Source organism: Grus americana, chromosome 1, assembly GCF_028858705.1.
Source record: "Grus americana isolate bGruAme1 chromosome 1, bGruAme1.mat, whole genome shotgun sequence".
Lineage (NCBI taxonomy): Eukaryota > Metazoa > Chordata > Aves > Gruiformes > Gruidae > Grus > Grus americana.
In genome coordinates, this window is record NC_072852.1 from 85,224,749 (window position 1) to 85,248,605 (window position 23,857).

At 45.9% G+C, this 23,857-nt stretch overlaps 1 protein-coding gene across 3 annotated transcripts; it reads right to left on the reverse strand.

The window, feature by feature from the left end:
• Positions 1–48: 48 nt before the first annotated feature.
• On the reverse strand, positions 49–23,629 carry NRIP2 (nuclear receptor interacting protein 2). Of its 3 annotated transcripts, XM_054820046.1 has the most exons (7): positions 23,016–23,623; positions 17,625–17,801; positions 10,916–10,998; positions 10,303–10,430; positions 7,521–7,573; positions 6,593–6,677; positions 49–1,818 (listed from the first exon to the last, which is right to left on the reverse strand). In XM_054820046.1, exons 1-7 carry the CDS (start codon positions 23,244–23,246, stop codon positions 1,736–1,738), a joined length of 840 nt encoding a protein of 279 aa, XP_054676021.1. In that variant the 5' UTR covers positions 23,247–23,623; the 3' UTR covers positions 49–1,735. The 3 variants fall into 3 exon arrangements, with proteins under 3 accessions (XP_054676021.1, XP_054676041.1, XP_054676031.1); XM_054820066.1 differs by lacking the exon at positions 17,625–17,801; XM_054820056.1 differs by lacking the exon at positions 49–1,818 and having other exon boundaries at positions 3,069–6,677; positions 23,016–23,629.
• Between the last annotated feature and the right edge of the window lie 228 nt (positions 23,630–23,857).

Consider the following 23,857-nt stretch of genomic DNA (forward strand, 5'->3'; position numbering starts at 1 on the left):
ATTTCTATAACTCTTCAGGTGTATCCTGGCATTTGCCAGTGGAGTGTCTGGAAAGGAGGACTGACTAAATATGTGTAGGTGGCTCAGTGGTCTTCAGTTCCATAACTCACCTGCTACTAGTGAAAGAAGGAGCAGGCCTCTGGGAATGTGGATGGCTGGAACTCCCATTCCATTCAAAACCAAGTGACCCCAAGCTCCTGGAAACAGTCCTGATTATGGCTTCAGCAGCGTGCGTGTTCTTGGGATAGGTTTACCTCTTGCACACAGGCCTTGGAAGGGGCTTCAGAAGTCCATCTCCCCATCCTGAGCAGGTATGGCCATACATATCTCGCACCTGCCATGTACACTTGCATCTCTCTTTCAAAGACTTGCTGTGACAGACACTTCCCTGCAGACTGTTTCACGACTGTTGTGTCCGCTCGACTAGAAAGTAGCCCTAGTAGGAGCTGACCACCAAGGTGGTTCATAGAGATTATGCCTAAAATAATAACATTCTATTGTCTATATTGAAGGGACAGGCCTCATCATGAGGAAGCCAGTGTTGGGCACATACAGGATGTGCTTATGTCCTACTCTGAGGTGGTAGTTTATACTAAATTTCTACTTTCCCTATGAAAGTATTAGCATTTTTTGATCTCCAGTGGAAAAGACCTTTAGATAGCTCCTTCCTTCCCCCTGTTCCTCAAAAGCAAGAGAGATGACTAGAATTGGGGGTAGGGAAGTGTACCTGTGTGATACGCTTTTCCAAAAGAAACTACAATTGACACAGTCTTCAGCTTTGCCAGTCCACTTAAAAATTACTTACTGGGTCCCTTAACATAGGAAGACTTTTAAAAACTGCAGCGGTTGTAGATGGAGTTGAGTTTGCTTCTTTGAGATGTTTTAAGTCCTGTTTTATAATCACATCTTTTAAAGCCAAAATTTCTGTCTTTCGCAATGGAAGCTGGGATTCCCATGTAATGACATAAAAATGCTGGTCTTCGGAGAAAACACGTTTGGGCAAGAATTCAGAATACATGTGTTAAGGTCAGTAACAGCATGCCATTTAATGCCAAGGAACACTGGGAGATGGGAACCCACCAGGAGTTCGTTTGATGATGAAGAAACCAGGTACTGACACTGTAGGATTAGAATGTGATTTAGGGGATGCATCGAAGTGAGTTGTCAACCATGGTGTTATGACCTGCAGTTCTCATTTAGTCATATAAATGTTTTTTTTCTGTAAGCTCTGCCTGCATCAAAGCTTGATAGGGAGGTTCCAAGATAATTGTTAGCAACAGATTCCTCAATGTCTGCATGGAAGAGACCTTCACTGTGTGGACTTGCATGTTCAACTGACGTGGACAGGAGGAAAAGCATGTCTTCTGCTCTGGAGCCGATTTCACGGCTGAAAAGGTCTCACATGCTAATTTAGTGTTGCTTGCAAATGTCCTCTCTGTGTCTGACAAGTGGCACAGCCTACATTTACACATGCAATTGTTAACAAAGGGGAAAGGCTGGCAAGATAGTGCCACAGCGTGAGAGAGTATTAGCAACCAGGGTACAGGAAAGTGTTAAAAGGATTGTCTAAAAAGGAAATAATTCCTTTTGGAAGAAGCAAATTTGTCACTTACCTAGTGCAGAAGAATAAATGATTCACTTGGGGGAAGGTAAGGAGGATGCAAAGAAGGATTCATTATGCAGAGAAAGAGGGACAGATAGGGCTGGTGATTTTCACCTACTGTAGCACATTAATTCACAGAGGAATCTGAACTATTGGTGATTTGAGAGATGAGGCATGTGAATCACAGAAAGGCTTCAGAAGGACTGGAGCATGTTCTGAAGGTGAAGCAAAAACAGAGTTATCCCAAGACTGACATGCAGGAACAGCACCTACTGAATTCCAGCAGCTAGTATGCAAGTATCTGCAGCGTTGTAAGTGACAGGCACTAGTCAAAATAGAATTATCAACTCAAAGTCATGCCAATTTTCTGTAAGATCCCATCCAGCACCCTTTAAATCATTGGAAAGATTCCTGTTGGCTTCAGTCTGAGTTCGGGAAGACTCCTACTCACCTACACCCTCACCCTAACCAGAGCCCAGCTCCAAAACAGACACCCACCAGACATGGCTCTCACACAGAAGTGGCCAGGACTGAAAGCTGCTGGTGGCCCTCCCCTTCCCTTGGCAGTCCCTTCACAGCCCCACCAACACTGGGACTCTGCACTTGCTCTACCGCCTAACCCTCACCTACCACCTCACTAGCTCCAAAATGCACACCCACCGCCTAGGGTTCCCACACACAAATGGCCAGGACTGACAGCTGTTAGTGGCCCTCACTTTCCTTGGTAGCCACTTGTGGGCACCAGCAAAGCCCCACAAAAGCTGTCAGACACTCTGGAAGGCAGCAGAGAAGTACCTGGGCATCAGCAAAGCCCAGCAAAAGCCCTGGGGTGCTCTGGAGGGAAGTAGAGCCCCCTATGGGCCTCACAAAACCTGGCAAAAGCCCTGGGGAACTCTGGAAGGCAGCAGAGCCCCTTTCCAGCTTCCACAAAGCCTGGCTAAAGCTTTGGGGTGCTCTGGAGAGAAGCAGGTCCCCTTGCAGGCCAAAGCAAAACACAGCAAAACCCCTAGGGTGCTCTGGAAGGAAGCAGGGCTTCTTGTGGGCACTGGCAAAAGCTTTCAGATAGGGTTAGGGTTTGGGTTAGAGATAGGGTTAGGTGGTTGGGTTAGGGTTAGGGATAGGGATAGGGTTAGGGTCAGCGATAGGGTTAGGATTTTGGTTAGGGATAGGGTTAGGGTCAGGGATATGGTTCAAGATTAAAATGAGGTAGCAACAGGGCTAAGTGGAAAGTACTCAGAATACAGGGAAACCAAACTGTTCACTCCATGTCATGGTTTAACCCCAGCTGGCAGCTAAGCCCCACACAGCCTTCAGGTTTTGGGTTAAGGTTAGAGTTTGGGATAGGTTTAAACTTAGGGGTATTATTGTGTTAGGGTTAGGATTCTGGTTAGGGTTAGGGGTAGTGATTGGTTTAGGGTCAGGATTAGGGTTTGGCATAAGATTAGGTTTAGGGGTTTTTTAGGGATAGGGTTAGAGTTAGGGTTTAGGGTTAGTTTTAGTGTTAGGGTTAGTTTTAGTGCCAGTGTTAGGGTTAGCATTAGGCATAGGTTTAGGGTTAGGGTCAGCATTAGGGTTAATGTTAGGATTGGAGTTAGGGTTAAGATTAGGGATGGCATAGGGCTAGTGTTTGGGTTTGGGGGTTAGGGTTAGGTCTAAGTTTAGTGATAGGTTTAGCGTTATGGTTAGGATTAGTGGGATTTGGTTTAAGGTTGGGGTAGAGTTTAGGGTTAGGGATTTCTTTAGAGTCATGGTTAGTATTAGGTTATGTTTAGGGTTAGATGTAGGGTTAGAGATAGGGTTAGGGTTAGGTTTAGCGTTACAGTTAGAGTACAGGTTAGGGTTAGGTTTAGGATCAGCATTATGGTTCAGTGTTGGGGGTTAGTGTTAGAGATATTAGGGTTATGGTTAGAGTATGGGATAGGGTTAGGGATAGGTTTATTGTTAGGGTTTGGGCATTAGTGTCAGTGTTAGGGTTAGGGTTAGGGTTTAGGTCTGCGTTAGGGTTTAGGGTTAGGGTTTATGATTAGTGTAACAGTTTGGGTTAGGGTTATGGTTAGCATTAGATTTAGGGTTAGAGTTAGTGTCAGCATTAGGGTTTAGGGTTAGGGGTTAGAGGTTAGGCTTATAGTGGGGTTATGGATTTTATTTTAATGTTAAGGTTAGTTATACAGTTAGCATTAGAATTATGGAGTTAGGGTTATGATTTAGGGTTAGGGATAGGGCCAGAGTTTGGGTTAGCATTACAGCTGGGTTTAGGTTTTAGGGTCAGGAGTCAGTGTTTAGGTTAGGTTTAGGGTTTGGGATTAGGGTTATGTTTACAAGGTGAGAGTTTGGTGGTTAGAGGGTTTACTTAAGTTTATTGTTAATATTCAGGGTTTGGTGTAGGGATTAGGACTAGTGGTTAGGGTCAGGATTATGGGTTAGGGTTCATATTAAGGTTTCATGTTTAGGGTCAGCTTTAGTGGTTAGGGTTAGGTTTAGGGATAGATTTAAGGTTAGTTGTTAGAGTTTAGGGTTAGGATTGGGTATTAGGGTCAGATTTTGGGGTTGGGTTTTAACATGTTTAGGATTAGCTTTAAATTTTGGGGTTAGGATTTGGTGGTTAGATTTAGGGAGTGAGAGCACGTTAGACTTTGGGTGCTATGTTGAGGGTTAGGATTTATGATTAGTGGCTAATGTTTTAGGGTTGGGGTTAAGGTTAGGATTAGGGTTTAGGATTAGGTTTAGGGGTTAGACTTAGGTTTAGGGGTTAAGTTTTAGGTTAGGGTTAGGTTTAAGGATTAGATTTGGGTTAGGATTTAGGGTTTGGGTTAGGGCTATAGTTAGCTTTACTATTTAGAGTTTGGGTTTAAGGTTTGTTGGGTTCTTTTAAATAGATCATAAAATTTAATGAATAATAAGGGATGTAATTGAAATGGTATTTATCAGATTTAGCAGATTATTTGCCGTCGTTCCACATGCCGTTTTTAGAGGGCAATGAGAGTTGGAAACTAGGCGAATTGCTGCACGGAGGAACAGATGTTTCATCTATCACAAGATTTTTTCAGCAGAGTTGACCCAGGTACCATGTAGATTACAGCTGACACACAGGATGGTTTTGTACAAGTTTGAACTGTCATTAAAGACCCTTCGGTTTGAGAAGCCAGTCAGACATGCAAGTGATACAAATCCAGGAGGAATTACTAGTACTTTGGAAGACAGGCTCATCGAGTAGACATGGGTCCTGACATAAATGAGAAAACTGTCGGTGTCATTCAGGAGATTCATGGAAAGCAGTTCATGCAGCCAGAAATAATCAGATGCACAGTAGAAAAATGGCAAAGAAGCCAAGGAACAGATCAGAGGCTTCAAGATATGATGACTAACAATAAAAGTCACCAGCCTGATGCTGCTTACAGAACAAGCAGATGCCTGTCACACCAACTGACATTGGTAAGTGCATCACAAATTATATCAGCCAGGCTGTACTCTGCTGTCCTTAGCATGTGTTGAATTACAGCATACACCCTCTGATTTAGGAAAGAACTAACAGGTAAAAGCAAAAATAGATACACAAGTTGTTTGAGAAGCACAACAGAAACAATAAGTGGTTTGATAAAAAAGGAAGAGTGCCAGCAGTGTTTAATCCAGGAAGTCAGGCAAAATAGGGATGTCATGAGATTCTAAGGGTGGACAAAAGGACCTTGTGCAGAGTTTGGATAGTGAATCAGTAGTCATGAGGCATGGAACAAGCCCTGATCCGGTGCATCTTTCCTAGAGCTAGTAAAGAATAGACTATGTATTTATCATACAGCTGTGCTCTAGGACGCAAATTAAAAAAAAAAACAAAAAACAACAAAAAACCACAAACTTCAAAAAACCGCAACAATTCAGTGATTTAATAATCACCCTGGTCATCCCAGATGAGTTCACAGTTCTCTGACCTGAGCTGATACTGCAAGGAAATCTAGTTCTTGTTTCATGCAGGACTAGCAAAGTTGATGGGCTGTGAGATGCTGGGACTTGAGGCTGATGATGTATTTGTGTCCAATCACTAGATCTCAAGTTGAAAGAAAGGAGCTGACAGAGCAGAAGACCCTGGGTGCTGTAATTCATCACAGCATTTAAACTGAGTGGCAGGATCTCTGATGATGCAGCAGAGGTGATAGGAATGTAGCTCTACCAGCTGCAGTGCAGAGAGGACAGGCCTGCTCAGAAGAACAGGGTGTGCAAGTCTGGTTACTATGTGTAACACCAAGAGATGATAAGCATTGCCATTCATATAATATAGCTTAGTGGCCAAGGATGCAGTGGCAAAGCCCAAACCCCTGTGAGTGTCCACCATACTCTAGGCATCTATGCTCAGTATTTCTGCAAAGGTTTCTTAGAATTAAGAACTCTAAAAGTGTTCTTCCTGCAAGGTTTTTCCAAGAAAATACTTCTGTTCTGCTCTGAGACAGGAAAAAAGTAACAAAATCCAGCTTCCCAGAGTACAGGTGCGGGTACTGGCCACAGATCCCTTCCCACAAAGAAAGGGGATGGAGTCCACTCACATTGAGGCAAAGAGAAGGAAAATATTCATGGCAATCTTTGGAGGCTTTTGGAGAAAGTGCTGTTCTCCTGTCCACAGAACAACTGGAGATTGTTCACAGAGACTCTCGTGTCATGAACAGAGGGTATTGTAAAAATGAGTCATTAAAAGGGTAGAGTGAATTTAGTACAGAACCAGAAATTGAAGTGACTAGGGACAGATAGAAAAACAAGAACAAAATGCCCAATGAGCACATGGGGACAAGCAAGAGGGCCCACTGAAAGGCGGGATATCTCTCAAGATGAGGCACTCCCAGTAACAACAGCTTCCAGCACCCATTTGCCTTTTTCTCACTCCCCAGTGAATGCCTCAGCCTAGAACTCAGCAAGTTTAGGGGCATGTGAGCCTCACCCTCATCTCTCTCTCATAGCAGCAAGTCTACTCAGCCCCCAACATGGGGAATGCAGCCAGTCACTGACCAGGCTCTTCAGAGGCGTGTAGAAAAGGCAGCTCTTGACTCAGTGCTTTAAATCTCAGGACTCCTTCCTCCAAGTCGATGCAACACTAAAGAAGGGGAGAGCCAGTTACTTGCTGGACATTTCAGACAGCAAATCTCATAATGTCTGTGACTGGGGAAAACCTGTATAACCATCAAGCAACGCCACTTTGGGTTTGTAGAGACTTACAGTTCCCCTCTCTGTCCCCCATGCTGCCTCCTTGCTCCTATTTTCTTCAGTGGTTTCCTCTCCAAACCCTTCACAGGGCCATTCCGCTGCCTTCTTCCTATGACACTCTCTGAGGTGATGTCCTCACATCACTCAGACATTCAGCCCAATGCTTTTCCAGCTTTATGAGTCTGACATGTGGCTACAAATATTTGACAGGCAGGAGCAAGCTTGCTGCAGCCATATTCTGAGCCACCCAGGAGCCAGGCTCAGCAGAACACTAACCCTGACTGAGTTGACAAAAGGAGAGGACTCTTTCCACCTGTGTCCAGCTAGGGTTGGACACTGAATGTGATCATAAAGCTTCATTTGGCTCAAAGCAAGGGCAGAGCTTGTTCACATCTGCTTTCAAAAGGCAACACAGATATAAGTCATGACACAGTTTGTTTCTTGTTTCCTCTTCAGTTTCCTCTTCCCGTTTGCAACTTGTATGGTCAGGAATAGAAAGAATGGGAGATGTGATAGTATCCTATTGGGTGATTCCTTTCTTAAAACATTTAAGAAAGACTGGAAAGGAATCAGTGACTCAGAGCACAATACAGCCAGCCAGGCAGCTGTGCAACAAGCATTGCAAGTGGCACCCTGGAAGACCTGGATGTGAGTATTTCTGATGCTTATAGCAACCAAATCTTGGCAAACTTGTTGAGAGAAGCCCTGCAATAAGCAAGAAGCTGTTCCTTACCTTGAGAGACAACAGAGTCTGGAGACCAATGCAAAACTCCATCATTTCATCATCTGAGAAGAGAGAAGAGACTGATCAGGCTCAGGACTATATACACTGCCCCTCTAAAGAAGTGTGTCTCTCCTGTAAGGGGATGTGGAATATGAGAACATCTGGTTCATAAAGTTATATAGTTATGGTCTATTCAGTATAAAGTAAATAACAAATAGCAAGGAAAGTGATGAATTAAACACACAAACATTAACAAGCAGGTGGTAACAGTGAAAATAACAAAGACCAGCACTCTTCTGCCACTGGCTGATGAGTCGTTAAAGAAGCTACTTAGGCACAGCCCTGAAGAGGGTCAAAATGAACTTTGTATCTGATAGGAGGAGGGAACCATGACTATCATGAGTATTATGAGATATTTGAGGGAGTTTGTGCGATTGTTTGAAACTTACTATGAGATATCAGAAGGGGCTTCTGGGGTCATGTAAAATTTACTATGGGCTGTGTAGAGGAAGGGTCAATGGCAGGGGAAGACAAGCAGCAGGGTGGATCAGGGAAGAACAAACATGGAAAAATGGAGAGGAGAGTGGATAAGGGGGCCAGTCACATGCAAGCAGGCTGTTGGTCAGTTCATTTGTCTGACTGAACCCTGTGCCTGATGGCTGCAATCTTCGTATTAAATAATTTTATTAAGTAGGTGTTTTTCTGTGCAACCTTTCTATCCTACATGACTGCTGCAAGTCTTAAGTGTTAGCAAGTGTAGAAGATGCCATGGGTTAAAGGGCAAATAGCTCTAGATATCAGTAACCGGAGGGACTGGCATGCAAGAGAGATGCCAGTAACTGAAGGAAATATAGGGCTCATCAGTCTGTGTCAGCAACTGGAGAAGGGGACGTAGCTCATAGGTGCCAGCAGCCAGAGAGATCAGTGTGCAAGTCTGGGTGCCAGTAACTGGGGAAGGGAGCACAGGCCATAAGTCTTATATACCTGGGTGCCAGCATATAAGGGACTGCAGTGTGCTTCAAAGTAATAAGTTCCAATAACTGGAGAAGGACTGTGGGTCACAGATCTTGTAGGATGCCACTAACTAGAAATACTTGGGTATGTTTATATTTCCCTGGTGAATTTAATCATATATGCTTGTGGCTTTGTATACATAATTAACTAGCAAACTTCAGTCTGGTCTAGCCAGTGAGTAGGAGGCAACCTGCATCTGGAAAGACTCAAGGCCTGGGACAGTGGCTAGGTAAAGGGCCCAGGGTCCAGACAGACCTAGAAGCTGGGCTGTTACTTGACGATTCTGTGAATATGCGTGTGCTTGTGAATCTAGAGACTGAGGATGTATGAGGTTCTGCTAGTGAACTTCAATCCCGGTCAGCCAGAGAGAAGGAGCAGGACTGGGCTATCTGTGCTGGTGTTTATGTGAGTGCTGGTAAAGGCACTGCTCTATAAGTGGTAATCTGCGTGGCCGGCCTTGTCTGTGTCCTCTCTGTATGTGCCTCTCTGGAATATACATTCAGCCTTGCTACTCTCCGAACTTGCCACTAAGAACATGCACTGGACTGGGCGAAAGTGACCTCCTGGGTCTTAGAGTCATCCATCTGGACTTCAGTGACAGGGTAGGAGGAATTCCCAGGTCCTGGAGTCTGCAGGATTCAGCAGCCACCAATAACATCATCAAGGCTTCCCATGTCTCCTGGATGCCTGCTTGCCCTGTAACCAGTGGCTGTATTTTATAATTTATTTATAACCACATCACCAAGATCACTGTGTGCACAGCAAGATGTAAAGCACAAATGCAGCAATTCTGCTCCTTCCAGGCAGCCATTTCCACATCCCAGCAAAATGGATAGGTGCTACTGGGCTAAATTCACCCATGCTGGTACTAATACAGACTCCCCATGAAGGGCAAGAACAAGTGGAGGAGAAACGAGGGAAGAAGAGTGAGCTGGAGTGTGGAAGAGGAGGAAGCTCAGGAAGCTCTTTCTAGATGACTAGGAAAGTGGGAAGAATGGACATGAAAAGAGGGAGCAAGGGGGGCCTTGGAAGATGAATAGTACTCATCAAAGATGAGGAGACAGATAAAGGCAAGAGGGTAAAGCTGGAAGACCAACAGGGAGAAAGAACAAGGGGGAAAAAAAAGAACTAAGTTGTTTTCAGCGTATGCACAGCTTGATGTAAATGCAGAACATGCAGCCTTTCTGCCGTTTTCTGGGCGTGCTCCAGTGCCTGTGGACTTGACCTTGTCTCCTATGGCTCCTTCCTTCAAAGGGTCCTGCCTCAGGACACTGAGGGGGACTCAGCACTCTGGGGCTACCATATTCTTCCAGGGTGCTCCCTGCAGCAGAGGCAGTTGAGTACACAGATAAACACTCTGGGTAATAAGCTGTACCCTCCATCAGCTTCTCTGATGACTTCCATCCAGCTAAAGACGCAAGTACCCATTCAACAGGAGAGCATAGGGCACCAGAGGACTAGGACTAACCAAGCAGTCTGGATACTTTTAAGAAAGGTCCATTTTAGAAGGAAATGAAAATTTTCCACATCCTGTGTTAAGACCAAAAAGCACCTAATTTCTCCCCACTTTCAAAGTCTTCTGTCCTCTCTGTAGTCTTCCTATGTCCTTTCCATTGAGGGTATTCACAGTGCATAATGATATTGGCCAGAAGTGGAGGTGACCATATCACCAACCTCCCACTGCGTTATGTTTTTGCCCAGAGATCTTTTTAAATGTCATTTGTAAGGCAAGAGGGACACAGGAAAACTAGGGGAGAGGAGGGGTTGGCACTCTCACCTACAACCAGTGCTGAACACAGCACTGTCTTCTGGCCAAATTGCATTTCCATATGTTCTACTCGGCCAACAACGCTGGGGATGGGAAGAGAGGGGTCTCCACAGTCCATGGCAGACACTTCTTCCAGCCTGTGGGACACAAGAGGTGTTATTGCCTCGAGTGGAGGAAGAGGAGGAAAAACAGGACTTCGCACTGATGGCAGTACTTCTCAGAACACTGAGACAGTTCTTGGTCTCATTGGGAACAGTCCCACAAGAGAAGGAATCTCTTTCATTCAGCATGTCTGGAGGCAAATTCCACAAGCAAAACCATAAGGCACTGTCCATTTGGGTTCCTCACTGCTGAGGCTAACCATCAGCTAGGCAGCTTTTCCCTGCAGTACACACAGACAGAATGACACATCTCTGCCTCCTAGTCTGGGGTCTGCAGACAACTTTTCCAGTGCTCCTGATGCCTTGCCCTGTAGCCCACCCTCCACATCTTCTCCTAAACAGCCATGTGCACATGCAAAGCTGCTAGTAATTATCATTGGGGTTGGGAATCAAGAGTACCTAGGTTCTCGCCATAGGTTTTCTTTTAGCCACCCCTCCTTTTCTACTGTGCAAAGACTTACCCCAGCTGGTTTAAACAGCTCTTGGAGATGAGATTTGGTAGACACCCAGTGTTAACAGTCGCTTTCAATACCTGGCCTTGGCACTAGAAAAAACAACAACAGATAATTACTGTGGGCTCAGAATTGGCATACCCACTCCTCCAAGAGTGTGACAATCCCTTAGACTTTCCTTAGCACACAGCCAAAGATGTGGTGTTTTAGGCAGTAATCAGAAGACAGGAGACTCAACCAAGACAATGGTGGTCACCCCAGTGCTCTGCAAACCTCTGCCAAAGGCTTCTTCTTGAATTTGTTGTCTTTAATTTGTATTTGATTGCTCAGACACTTATCTGTTATTAGTGACTTTAACTTAGCAGAGTTAACTTAGAGATGCATGACTAGTGAATTTGTTCAGAAAACCAACATGGATTTATTAGCAGAGCAATAATTGATATGACAAAAGCTTCTAAAGGAATATAAGCATCTGCTACAGCCTTTGTAGGTATGCTCTCTCCATTTCTTCTGGTGTCACAGGGATCAATGTTCCAGGGCTAGATGTCTGTTCTCAGTTGAACACCTTCCAGAGGGAGAAGTCTGTGGGCGAAGCAGGACCACCCAGGACAAGCATCCCTGAGAAGAGCTTGAATTTAAGGCAGTTCCCAAGATAACTGACACATCCAAGTGACTCCTGAATCCAAGAAACAACCTGATAAAGAGGTGTCTATTTTGTGTGGGGCTTACATTAAGTTCCTAGACAGCTCTTTAAGAAAAAATGACATGAGCACTACAACTACAATATTTACAGCTGGTGTCATCTAGCAAAGGGAGAGACTGGATGCCCTGCACCCAAGTCACCTCTGCATGATCTTACTGGAATAATCCCCAGTGCCTTGACCACTTCATTTCTTCACCCCTTTGCACTTGAAAGGGAACAGGAGATATGGTTGCCATCTGTTTTCTGTCCCCTCTGCACAGAGGTCCTTAATGGCAGGCCAGAGGTGCTGAAGTAACAGCAGGTCTCATATATGGTAGAGGTCTGAAAAAATAGGGTCGTCAAGGACATCAATAAGAATTATGTTCAGAAAAAAAAAAAAAAGAGGAGTAGGACTTAGTAAATGAACTGGAAAAGATGGAGTTACTGCCATCTACAAAATACGGCTTGCACCTACCTATGGTGCCTAACCATATCCACTCTTGACAGCCTAGTTCTTTAAGGCTCTGTCTTGCACCAACACCCAAAAAAAGAACAACCACGAAGTTTCCCTCTTAGGAGGCTCATTTCCCCCCTGCTATCGTTTGTATTTTTCCTGTGATTCCTTCTCTTCCATCCACTACAGCACTCAGTGCCACTGAGCCACTCAGAAGCAGCAACAGACCTTCCATAGCTCCTGTACCCTTATATTCATTCCTGACGAGTTTAAATGCTTTGAACACCTTAAGCAGATCATCATGACCATCAGAGATTCAGTGCAGCACCAGTAGGGTCAAGGAAAATGTCTCAATTTCCTGATTTCTTAACTAAATCTATTTATGATTATCACATGGGTTAATCATCACAGAGCTACATCCTGTATTTCTAAGATTTCATTTTCAAAAATGTGCTATTTGTGAGTTAGTATAAAGAGAAAGGAGAAAACACCTCCTGTGAGAAATACTGGAATACTGCAGACACAACACTGAGTTGTCTCAAGGCAACCTCAGAGAGTGCATGCAGTCTGTTTTGTTTGGAGGTCGTCTTCTGGTCTAAACTGCATCTGCAGTACCTCAGTGTAGAGAATTTCATCATTCTGAACAGTTAGATAGACCATGTTCCTAGAATGGCCACTTAGAAATTCTCAAGAACTGCAAGACCACTGGAGCCAGAGATCTCAACCTATATTGTTTTACATAGTTCACCAAGAATCATGTAAGACTCATATATGTATATATGATATATATTTAAATAACATCAGTGTTTTTAGAAGAATGAGCATTCACCATCCAGGAACAAGGAAAGCAGTGCTCAACTAGTGTCTACACAGAAAATATGCACAGATGCATATTTTCAACACCTCCTGATTTCGTTATTATACTTTTTCTTCTTTAATGTAAAAAAGCATGTCTTATTCATAAAGAATTAACAGTCCTGCGTGACTGCAAACACTTGTGACTTCTTGCAACACCCAAGTGAGGCATATAATGCTGAATACTTTAGGACAGCCAAAGCCAAGACAGATCTTACAAACTTCTGGCTGCCAGCACTGTGTCTTCTCAATTATATCACGTACTTCTCACAGTCTCAGCCACACTGGCATCTATATTCAGTCCAAGGCTGCTCTTTGGCACATGATATGGAAATTGCCACAGAACTACAAAGTCAAAGGTTGAGAGAACACAAAACTTAACCGACCTGATACCAGCTGGAAGATTCATGAAACAGACTCAGACCAAAGAGAAACCATCCTCCAGCAGCTGTCTCTGCAGTTCTTTGCACATTCACACATGAATATTCCCCCAGCTCCTTTACAAATGAGCAGTCCCATTTCACTGTGGAGCATCTTTAACTGCCATCCCATGTGTCCTGGTTCTGGCAAGGACAGAGTTAATTTCACAAGGAGCCAGGACAGGTGAGCCAAGCTGGCCAGGGGGCTATTCCATACCGTGTGACATCATGCTCACCATAAAAGGGGGCTAGTCGGGCAGGGGAGGGGTGGTGCAGTTTCAGCGCAGTTCTGGGATGGGCTGAGTGTCTGGTCGGTTGGTCTTGGATTGGTAAATTGTTCTCTGTTATCACGCATTGTGAATATCTGTTATCAGTACTGTTGTTGATTGTTTCCCTCTCCCTTGCTGTCCCAGTAAACTGCCCTTATCCCAACCCTCGAGGCTTTGCCGTTGTTTTCCCGTTCTCCTCCCCGTCCTGCCGGGGGAGGGGTGAGCGACCAGCTGCGTGGCGCTCAGCTGCCGGCTGGGCCTAAACCACGTCACCATGGTAATACAGATCACACATGACAGAGCTGGTAGGAGACCCAGCTGAGCTGCTGTCTGTTCCCAGAATGCATGCCCATTCTCTTGCCTTTCGTTCATGCATGCCCTCTGCCTCTTGGCACGACTCTGCTTTAAGCAAGTGGGGGAACATGCTAGAGCCTCACAGAAGGGGAAGAGCTGCAAAGCACTCTATTTGGAAGCCACTGACTTTGGCAATACTTCTGCTTGTCCAGAAAAAACATTGCCACCAATATTGCAGGCTGTCTGGAATGTCAGGTTTAAACATTCAGGACTAGGAGTAGTGCCTGCCTATGGAGGTCCCCAAGGCCAGCCAGAGAGACCCTGCCTTACCTTATGGCAACAGCTGTTTGTGGTATTACAAAGTCCAGACTTCTAGAGAGAAAACAGCCTGGAAATTGACTGGAGTCAGAGGACAGTCCCTTATCCCTGCCCACGGCAGTGGGGTTGGAACTAGATGATCTTTAAGGTCCTTTCCAACCCAAACCATTCTATGATTCTGTGCCAAAATGTCTCCCCCTCTGCTTTTAGTGCTTTGTAATGTCTGTGCTGTCTGGTCCTCACTGACACATCAGCCCTGCCTGGAAGGACTGTGGCCCGAGACAGGCAAGATAAAGCACAAGGTGCAGATACATGCTAAGCATCTGCCTCCTCATCTTCTGTACTGTGCTTCATAGAAGAGGTTTCCTTGTGCCTCCTCACTACCTAAGCAGGTATATAAGCCATGAGCGTCAGGTCAGGTGTGCTACCACATCTGCCCAGACTGCAACCTGTCAACACTGTCCAGCTGAATCAGCTCTTCCTTATTAACAGATACGGATTCTACTGGGAAAGAGTTAACCATCCCTGTGGCTCACAGAAGCCAACTGTTCTTTGCCCAGCTACAGAAAAGGCATTGTTTTGGCACTTCAGAAACAGAAGACCTGGAGCCCAGATAGCAAATGCTAAGGAATCACTGGGAGCAGGCAGACCCGAGATGCATGCTATTAGCATTGCTGTGATAATAAACCTAAACTGCATCGCTAGGCAGATTCTTGAATTTTGTTTCAGAGCAGGTTGGGAAAGTTGCAAGTTAGAAACCTGCTAGGATATGACAGGACAGTGATTATTCTGTAGAAAACCAACATTTCATCTCATTCAGTGATAAACAGCCCTGCACAGTTATCAGGTCCAGCAGCCTCACAAAAGCTATCCACCTGCCAATTATACCACTACCATTTGCCCAGAGAACTCACCGGGAGCCTGAGGAGAGTTCTTGGTCCAGCATACCACACAGACAATGCAGATTAGACAAGGAATACAATGCAGATTAGGAAAGGAGTACACAAGCAGCTGATGAGCACTGCCATCCTTCTTGGACTAAGAGGACTTTTATCACATTACCCACTCTCATCTCTGCTCCAAAATTTTCATTCTGTTACTAACAGTCACCATTAGTCTTTATCTAAAGGTCAGTTATGGAGATTTCCAAGAAAGAGAAAGAGGGGAGGGGAATCAGTAAGGATCACCATTTATAAAGAACTTTGTCTTCTGAAATAGTGTCAGTTCCAAAGTCCAGAAGCTGCTTTAACCAACCAAGGTTGATTAATCCCAGGTTGCTTCGGCACAGAATAAAAGCAGCCTTGGACAGCAGTGGAATCGTTCAGCATCTCTTTCCAAGTCAGCTAGAGACAAGCCCTACCACAAAAAATAACAGCTTGATGTACGATGCAGAAGCCAGTCATGACAAACTCTCCAAAGTGCTTTTTAAAAACTGCCACAAAAAGGGGAAATTCTGCTAAAGTACCATATGAGCAACTCACCTAAGTAAATAGGAGAGTGAGTGACTCTGCAGTAAAATTATTATAGACTGGGTCTGTCTGTGATCTCTGAAACTTAGGCACAAGGCAACTATAACCTGTTAGAATGAAAACACTTATTGCCTGAATCTCCCTGTGTCACTGAAGTCTACATATATTCAGCTTTATTTCCTAGTCTAGTTTAGTAGTAACCTGACAGTAACTTGAAGTAGTAACTTCAGTAGTCAGGTGATGCTTTTGATACCATTTTGGAATTTTCAACATACTTGCCTGAGTGTAAATGGAAGCTTTACACTGGTAGTTGATCTTTTCTCGGGAGCTGCTGTCAGAGAGAAGAGACTTCACTGGGGTCATATTCCATTTCTAATAAAAACTACACCATAGTCAAGCAGTTCTCCAAAAGGCACCAGCTCACCTCTCTGGTTAAAATGAACTGGCAGCCTGAGCATTACTTCCTGCCATAGATCTGTTACTTACAGGCGAGGCTTTTTAAAGTTCACAAATGTGAACATGAAAAGCAGCAAGACTAAAAAGAAGGGGAGGAGAACTTCCCTTCCTTCAACGTAAGAAGATTAAGTGTGGCAAACAGTGACTGGATCTTAAGAAGGGCAGAAAAAGAGATAAATGCCTGTGCAGAAGGTATTGAGTTCAGAGAAAGTTAAGTGCAGCATTAGGCCTATTTTCTTGACTGTGATGTTAATTAACCTTCCTCTGTGAATGAAAATCAATGCGTGATGGGGGTACATTAGAAACACTGAAACAAGTAGTGGACTCTGATGCTGAGTTAGCTACTACCCCTGCAATATGATGCCCACACATCCCTGTCCTTGTTCAACGTACGTGCCTGGCAAAAAACCCCACCCATTATCACTGCCTTTCCCCTTACAATACAGAGTGGTGATTAAAGAAAAAGATTAAAGAAAAAGAAACACCTTCATTTGCTCAAGAAAAAGACTCCAGCTATTTGGAGAAATTACACTGAAAGCAATTCATCCTACTAGTCTGTTTTCCCAAGTATGGTTATGTTAAACTAGCTACATCAGAGTCTAAAACCCAGGGTAAGCAATGCCTAACTACAACAGTAAAGGCTGGAAAACAAACCAGACAGTGGCTTTGCATGGTACTGAGACACTTGATCTGAACATTTCAGAAACTTGCTACCAGGCTGTGTTCTTATGATACTTAATTGTGCCAAGTGAATTTTCCAAGGTCTATGTGTTTTTCCTGGAAGTGTAGACTTTACACTCTAACATGTGAAATGTTCTTTAGGACAGGTAACTGAAATAAACACAGCTTTAAAATGCATTTTGTATACCAGGTCTGTATCTTGATGAGTCTCATATCTGTATATTACTGAACAACTCTAACCATGCAGCCCTCTTTCATGGGGCACAGCTTTGGATGTGCTTTCTTACTTTCTTACATGGGGCCAGAGAGGAGTGTGTTCTGCTCTGTAGGATATATGAAGAAAAGGGAGCTAAAAATACTGCTTCCATCAAGAAACGCAACAGCTCCAATTCAGAGCACAGTTAGCCATTTTTCTTAGGAGGTCCTTTGACACCTGAGAGAATCAGACCAAACTGGATCCAGTAAGTGTAAATCAATTAGGGGCACCTGTCTTAAAGTGATAAGGAGACATTCCTTGCTTCTGTATGCAGTTATGAAATACCTCATATCACAGGAAAGCTGGCCTCCAAAGGAAGGATATGTGATTAAGGTAATTTATCTTAAAATATGGACAACTAGAATGCACGTGGCAGAAAGGCTTTCCTCTGTCTGTTGGAAGAACTGAATCCAAACTCTAGGAGAGGCCATGTGGGAAATCTACTCTCTCTGGCTGTGGCCAACTGCAATGAATAACTTTGCATGGCCCTTGGGAGTGGGGCAGCTGGAACTTATTGAGCATTTGCCATCACTGTGAAATCAGCAGCACCATGTTGTTGCCTTACCTGGCACTGTATTAGCAGAGATGAAGTCTTTTTTCTCCTGTCCTCTCCCTTTTCCATCTTTTCATCCTGGTCTTTTGCCAGCGGAGATTGTACCCGTGCAGACTGAACCCTGGTCTCGCCCCGCAGTTTGTTCAGATTGCCTTCCAAGAGGCGCCGCTGGACCACACTATGTGGCTGCTGTCTCCATCACAAAGAAAGAGAAATCCCAGCTAAGTATGGAGCTAAGGACAAGGACATTTGCTAGCCCAGGAAAGCAGATTGCAAATGCTTAACCCAAGTGATCATCCTGATGAAAGACAAGCTTATCCCAAAAAACCTTTTTTTAAATTTCAAGATTTTGTCTGTAGCCACTAAGGTGATGTTAAAGTGTTGGGATGTCTGTGACAAGCAGGTCTCTGGGAGGAAAAGAACATGTCTGATGAATGCTCTCCCTACACATATCTGTTCTTTCAGGTAAACATGCATTTGTCAGTCTCATACCTGTTCAGGTACTGCGATACACTACCTGGTGGGTGTGTGCTGACATCCAACCAGGCACACTCACACCTTCTAATGTGGGAGGGAATGGGGGACACAGCATGTGTGTGATGTACATATGTGTAAGAAGGCAAGACTGCAGAAATTTTAGGTGTACAACCAATTATTTGTAGTGAAGCAGGAAGCTTCCCCTGCATAGGAAACTAAAACTAGCTTCTAATATTCTTTGGAGTCTCTCTCTGCTCCCCTCCATCAGAAGTGATACTATTTTGACTCCCTTCCTAGCTGGGGGAGCATCTATGAAGCCCTGTGTTGTTCACAGCTGGAAGGAAGCACTGTCAAGTCAGATCAAAGGTTGAAGGAACTTCATTCCTATCTCACGTATCTCATTCATATCTCATGTATCTCATATTCCTATCTCACTCCTACCTCCTTTCTCCTGGGCAGAAGAAGAGGAGATGCACCAAGAGGGAAGAAAAATTGTGAAAAACTTCTTGTCCTGACATTGCATACGCATACAGGAAAGTGTTGCTTTAGAAAGAAAGCTCCCTTTGTCATCAGCTTGATGCTCTATTTTTTGCCCAATGGTGATCCAGTGCCTCCAGTCCCTGTACAGCTGCTGAATCAACAATGGGCAGCATCAATGAAGTAGGCCTGTTGGAGGTACCTTTGTCCTTTCTCCATGTACTCAGTCCTGTGGCCCTTCTCCAGGACAGCAGCTGCTCAGAGCTAACAATAGTGCTCACAGTAACAACTGCCTATGTGAAGAAAGGCAATTAATCTAAAGGGGCTAAAGTGCTACGGCATGAACAGTTGCTTTTATCGTTCTTAAAAAAAAATTTTAAAATCAACTTCCAGATGGTGCTTTAGTTTGATGTAGGATCTTATCAACGTGCAGGCCAAACATCTGAATTAGACCAGACCTACCAATGAACTGGGCTGTATTAATCCTACAGGGTGCATGTGCTTTAGATTAGCTTTATGCTTGGTCAGAGGGCTGAGGCCGGGGAAGTGTGTAAACTGCAACTCAAAGCACACTGACTTGTCAGTTTTGCGCAATGGTTGGAGCAGGAGAGCTGTTACTGGGTCTTTGGTTGCACTCAGCATTGCTCTTTGCAAGCTGCCAAGTCCCTCACGCCTCTGTTTCCCCCTCACTCAAGGGGCGAGAATCAGATCATTCACATGCTGCATGACAGACGCTTGAAAAAGTGTGGTTAAAATATCCCTCTGTTCCTGGTGTTTTCCCAGCCTGCTGTGCAGCACAGCTGGACATTGTGCTTCACTCCCTAAGTACTCTGAGCACAGTGCCAGTTTGGCTGCCAGCTAACATCTGGGCCATGGGAAAAGGGCAGGGAACTGACAGCAGGTCTCCAAATTCCCATCCTCCCTCTTGTCTCCTCTGGCATGCAAAGGACCTTTCCCTCTCCCCACAACCTTTCCCACATCAAGAGCTGGCCCTTTGCACCTGCCACCCCTGTCCCCTTCTTGTCACTCAGGCTGGGAAGAGGCCAAGCACTGATGTGGAGTAGCTGAGCTTTGGGACTGTGGAGGCATCTGATTCAAGAGCAGACTCCTGCCCCCCCCCCTGCCTTCTGTGAGACGGGGAAGTGGATACTGTTGTCTCTCTTGGGCTGGTAAGAAACAATGAGATGAAGAGGGTGGTGAGGGAGGACCTGAAGGGAGTTGTGGCCAGCAGCTGGAAGGAAGGCCCTCTCAGGACTCTTAGAAGGGTCAGTGCAGGTTCCCAGTGCAACTCCTCACGTTCAGACTCTCCAATGTGAAATCTCAAGGCCCTGCTATGATTAGTGAAGTAGTATGGTATGGGCTGGGAATCTTGATTTTAGGGAGGAGAGAAGCCAGATCTTCAGACCATCTTGGTCCTTTCAGAGTATTTTAGCTCACGCAACTACTTCTTTTTTTTTTCCCCATTTTAAAAAAAAAAAAGTGTCATGCTTGTAGCTGTTAAAAAGCTGAAAATGTGAGGTCTCCACTGAAATGTATAATCTCGTTGCTGGAGATATGATGGGCCCATCAAATTGCAGACACTGCTGGACGCATTGCATAAGCTGAATGCACACCCAGAATACACAGAAGAGAGTGGCAAAAAGTAAGAACTTGACTTTGACTGTATAAGAAAACATGTAGATTTTTAAATTATGTGGGGCCTTGCTCTAATTTTAGGACATGCGGGGCTGCCACAGCTGGAGTCTCTGGCACTGTCAATGGAGACATATTTTGGGGACTTAATTAAACTCTCCTCCCAGTGTAAGTGCTATAGGACTCTGGGGTGTTTTGCACTCTCTCCAATGTCAACTCCTCCAGCACTTCCTGCTGCTGCTTTGTTTTCAGCCCTGCATTCCTGTCCTCCAGGAGGGAGCCTGATCAATTTAGGAAACAGAAGGAGTTTTGCATGGGGCTGGACAAGTGCCTAAAAGCATATTTTGGACTCCAATTTGAAGCCCCCGGAACATCACAATGATATCACAGTGGCCCACCAAGTTGCAGGGACTGCTGAATTGCTCTTGGAATTCTAAGGCCTAGTTCTTCTATTGCTCCAAGGTAAACCAGCAATGGAGGTACTGCAGCTACCACATTGACCCCAGGTATGGCATTGTGTGTGTGAACTTTGTACAGGTGCCACACTTTATCCCCGGAACATCACAATGATATCACAGTGGCCCACCAAGTTGCAGGGACTGCTGAATTGCTCTTGGAATTCTAAGGCCTAGTTCTTCTATTGCTCCAAGGTAAACCAGCAATGGAGGTACTGCAGCTACCACATTGACCCCAGGTATGGCATTGTGTGTGTGAACTTTGTACAGGTGCCACACTTTATTTTGTGCCTTGTAACACCAGTGCAAAATTTCCATGGCAGAAAAGATGTTATGCTTTATTCACTGCTCCCTAGCTCCATGGTAAAAATGTTTCAGCCATTCTGTTACGGACCAAACGTGAGCTATGCAGTGGTTTTGAGTGACCGAATGCCACCTGCATGCAAGGAAGTCTCCTGCCTAGAATGGTTAATTTGACCAGCCGATGTGCTCGCAGCAAATGATTCGGACGCCTGTCTCACTAGAGCAAGCATTTGGGGCTTCAGAGTGTCAGCCTCTGGGGGCCAAGACTGCCACCCATACTGTGCAGGACTCTCACACAGGCCTCTGGCTGGCACCGCAGTTGTCATTTTGGGGCATGATGTGTCAGGAGTCAATTCCAAACCAAAGCCAACAGGCATGTTTCTCTCTGCCTTTGTAGCTAGGTTCAGCAAGCACACACTGAAAGACTCAAAAGTGGCTTCTCCCCATTCTCTGCCAAAAGCTGTACAAGGAAGAGCCATGGGGTATGTCTGGCTGTCCCCTGCTGAGGATATGTTTCAGCTGCAATGTTGCAGGGCATGAAGGGCCAGCGCTAGCCTGCCCATGCTGCCAGCCTGAATGGGGCCTTCCCAGCTTCGGTGTGGCCAGACCTCCTTCCCCGCAGGGAGGAGAGGCCCTGTTCCTCACTAACACAACACTTACGTGACTTCAGACAGTGACTGTGTTCAGGGCCAGAGGGATGCTCAAGACAAGTCCCTGCTTAAGGCCACATGTGTGGCTGTGAAGGGCTGGCAGAGCATGAGGTGACAGCTCAGGGTGACTTTGAGGAGCCACCCTTGACCCTGCTGAGCCAGGGACTCTCAGCAGCAGCCGAGGTGGCTATGGGAAGGGTGGTGGAAGCAGAAGGATGTGCCGGCATGGGAACGTGGCACTGACCCCTCGTCTGTGCACAGCAGAGCTGCTGCACCCAAAGGTTTCAACAAGGAGAATAGCTTCCATTCTGGGCCAGTGCCAGGGACTCTGCCTGTCCCACACACATGTGCCCTGTGTGCGCATCATTGCCTTGCTGCTGGCAGCCGTGAGACCTGCCGCAGGAGCTGGGAAACGATCGGAGGAGATACACATGCATGAGCATCTGTGGGATTGCTGCAATGGTCTGAGGATACAGAGGGAAGCACAGGCTGCAGGGAGTGGCAAGATCTTTTATGACACCAACTGGCACAGCTGGAATAAGTGGTTGTGCCCCCATCACTGGCCAGACCCAGGCCCTCTTTTGGGAAGATGGTTTAGACCTCTGCATCCTTGAGCAGTTAAACTCCACAGCAAAGAGGAGGAGTTAGACAGCAAAACTGCCAGAGCAAGGGGGAGATGTGTGCAGTTAAGCCAGCAGGAGATCCTGTGGGAAACTGCTCCCTGCCTTGAGGAAGTTCCTCCAGACCACAGACTGCCCAGGCTCCTGGATCAGATCCTCCCTGATGCCTCCTGCTCCACGTCTCCGCAAGGAGATGCCCACAGGCCCCACTCCTGTGCCTCCTCCCTAGAGGCAATATCCATGGGTGCTGGCCACTGCAGCTGCCTGCACGCCTGGCTAGCAGTCGTGCCCTGTGCTTGCCCTTCCAGAAGTCCAAAGACTGGGGGGAAAGAGAATAATGCAAAAAGGTGACAAGGTCAAACATAAGCCTCTTGGAGTTTCAAGAACTGTGCTTCCCTCCCTGCTGAGTCCAGGAAGAAGTCTGCTTTTGAGCTGGAGCATGCAGGAATATATGGGGGCTTTCAGAGGCGTCCCACATGGAAACATACATGTCAGATGAATATATTTATGTACCACGTGAGAGGAAAGTTGGATCCTGAGGACTCCTTCCAGTCAATGTCTGCCTTCCTCTGCAAGGAGTTTGGTTCCTATGGGGATGCATGGGAAGATGGATACAAAAAAATGGGCAATTCATTCTTTCCCCTCACCCTGACCTGCTCCTAGATGATGCTGAAGGGAAGTTTCATCTTTGCTGAACCCATGACCCTTTCACAAAGCCTGGCAGCAGTTCCCACTGGGATGAAGGCTATTCAGAGGACCCCCTCCCAAATGGGGTCCCACTGGACTCACCAGATCCTTGGAGGTACCAAGCCTTGTCAAGCCGTCCAGGGGCAGCAGGTCAGCAGAGTCCTTGTGCACAAACTGGGTGGCCTGTTTAAGGCGCCTCTTCTGTTGCAGAATAGCTTTATTCCTCAGCTCCACCTCACTCTCCTGTCGCTCCAGGTCAGGAGTACCCTCAATCTGCTTTTCCTCCCGGTCTCCTTGCCCCAGTGGCAGGGGGCAGCTGTTCCTTGTGCTCATGGTGAAGATTCAGATAGAACAGGTCCTTCTTGGTGTGCTGGGGTGTTCCCTGCACTTGTCTCCTGGTGTTTGCCCTCCTGAGGCTCAGTCTCTGATCTCCTTTCCCTTCCCCACAGCTCTCTTTGTCTCCCTTTCTCTGCCTTTCTTCCGGCTCTCTTAGTTATAACTCACCCATCTCTGAAGTGTCTCTGTGCCTTTTTCTCCCTGTGTCCTCTCCACTCTCCCGGTGTCCCTCTGCTCCCCACCGCTTCCTCTCCCTCTCTTCTACTGCCCTGACTGCAGCTCTGCCTCCTCCAGTCGGTGGGTCCCTGTCATAACAGAAAAAGCCCCACGTCAGAAACCAATTTCCATAAATTACAGCAGACCCGGAAAGATGCTCCGGCTGGAAAAATCCAGCAGCAGCAGGATGGCCCCACTGTTGGGGGCTGGACTTACCTCCCTTGGGCTGTGCGTGCGCACGCGCATGTGTGTGTGAGTGTGTGTGTACACTGCCTGTTCCCCCCGATACGCTGAAGAGACAGTAAATCTCTTGGTGGCAAGCTGTGCAGTTCTTTGTCTCTGCTGGGGGGACTTTAATGCATTTCAGTGAATCTGTAAATACTGGCAACAAC

Coding starts and splice junctions, on each gene's coding strand:
- NRIP2 (XM_054820046.1), bottom strand. CDS start 23,246: ATGAGCACAAGGAACAGCTGCCCCCTGCCACTGGGGCAAGGAGACCGG. Junction 10,431..10,915: donor AGCTGTTTAAACCAGCTGGG/GTAAGTCTTTGC, acceptor TGTGTCCCACAG/GCTGGAAGAAGTGTCTGCCA. Junction 7,574..10,302: donor GTGTTCAGCACTGGTTGTAG/GTGAGAGTGCCA, acceptor CTCTCTTCTCAG/ATGATGAAATGATGGAGTTT.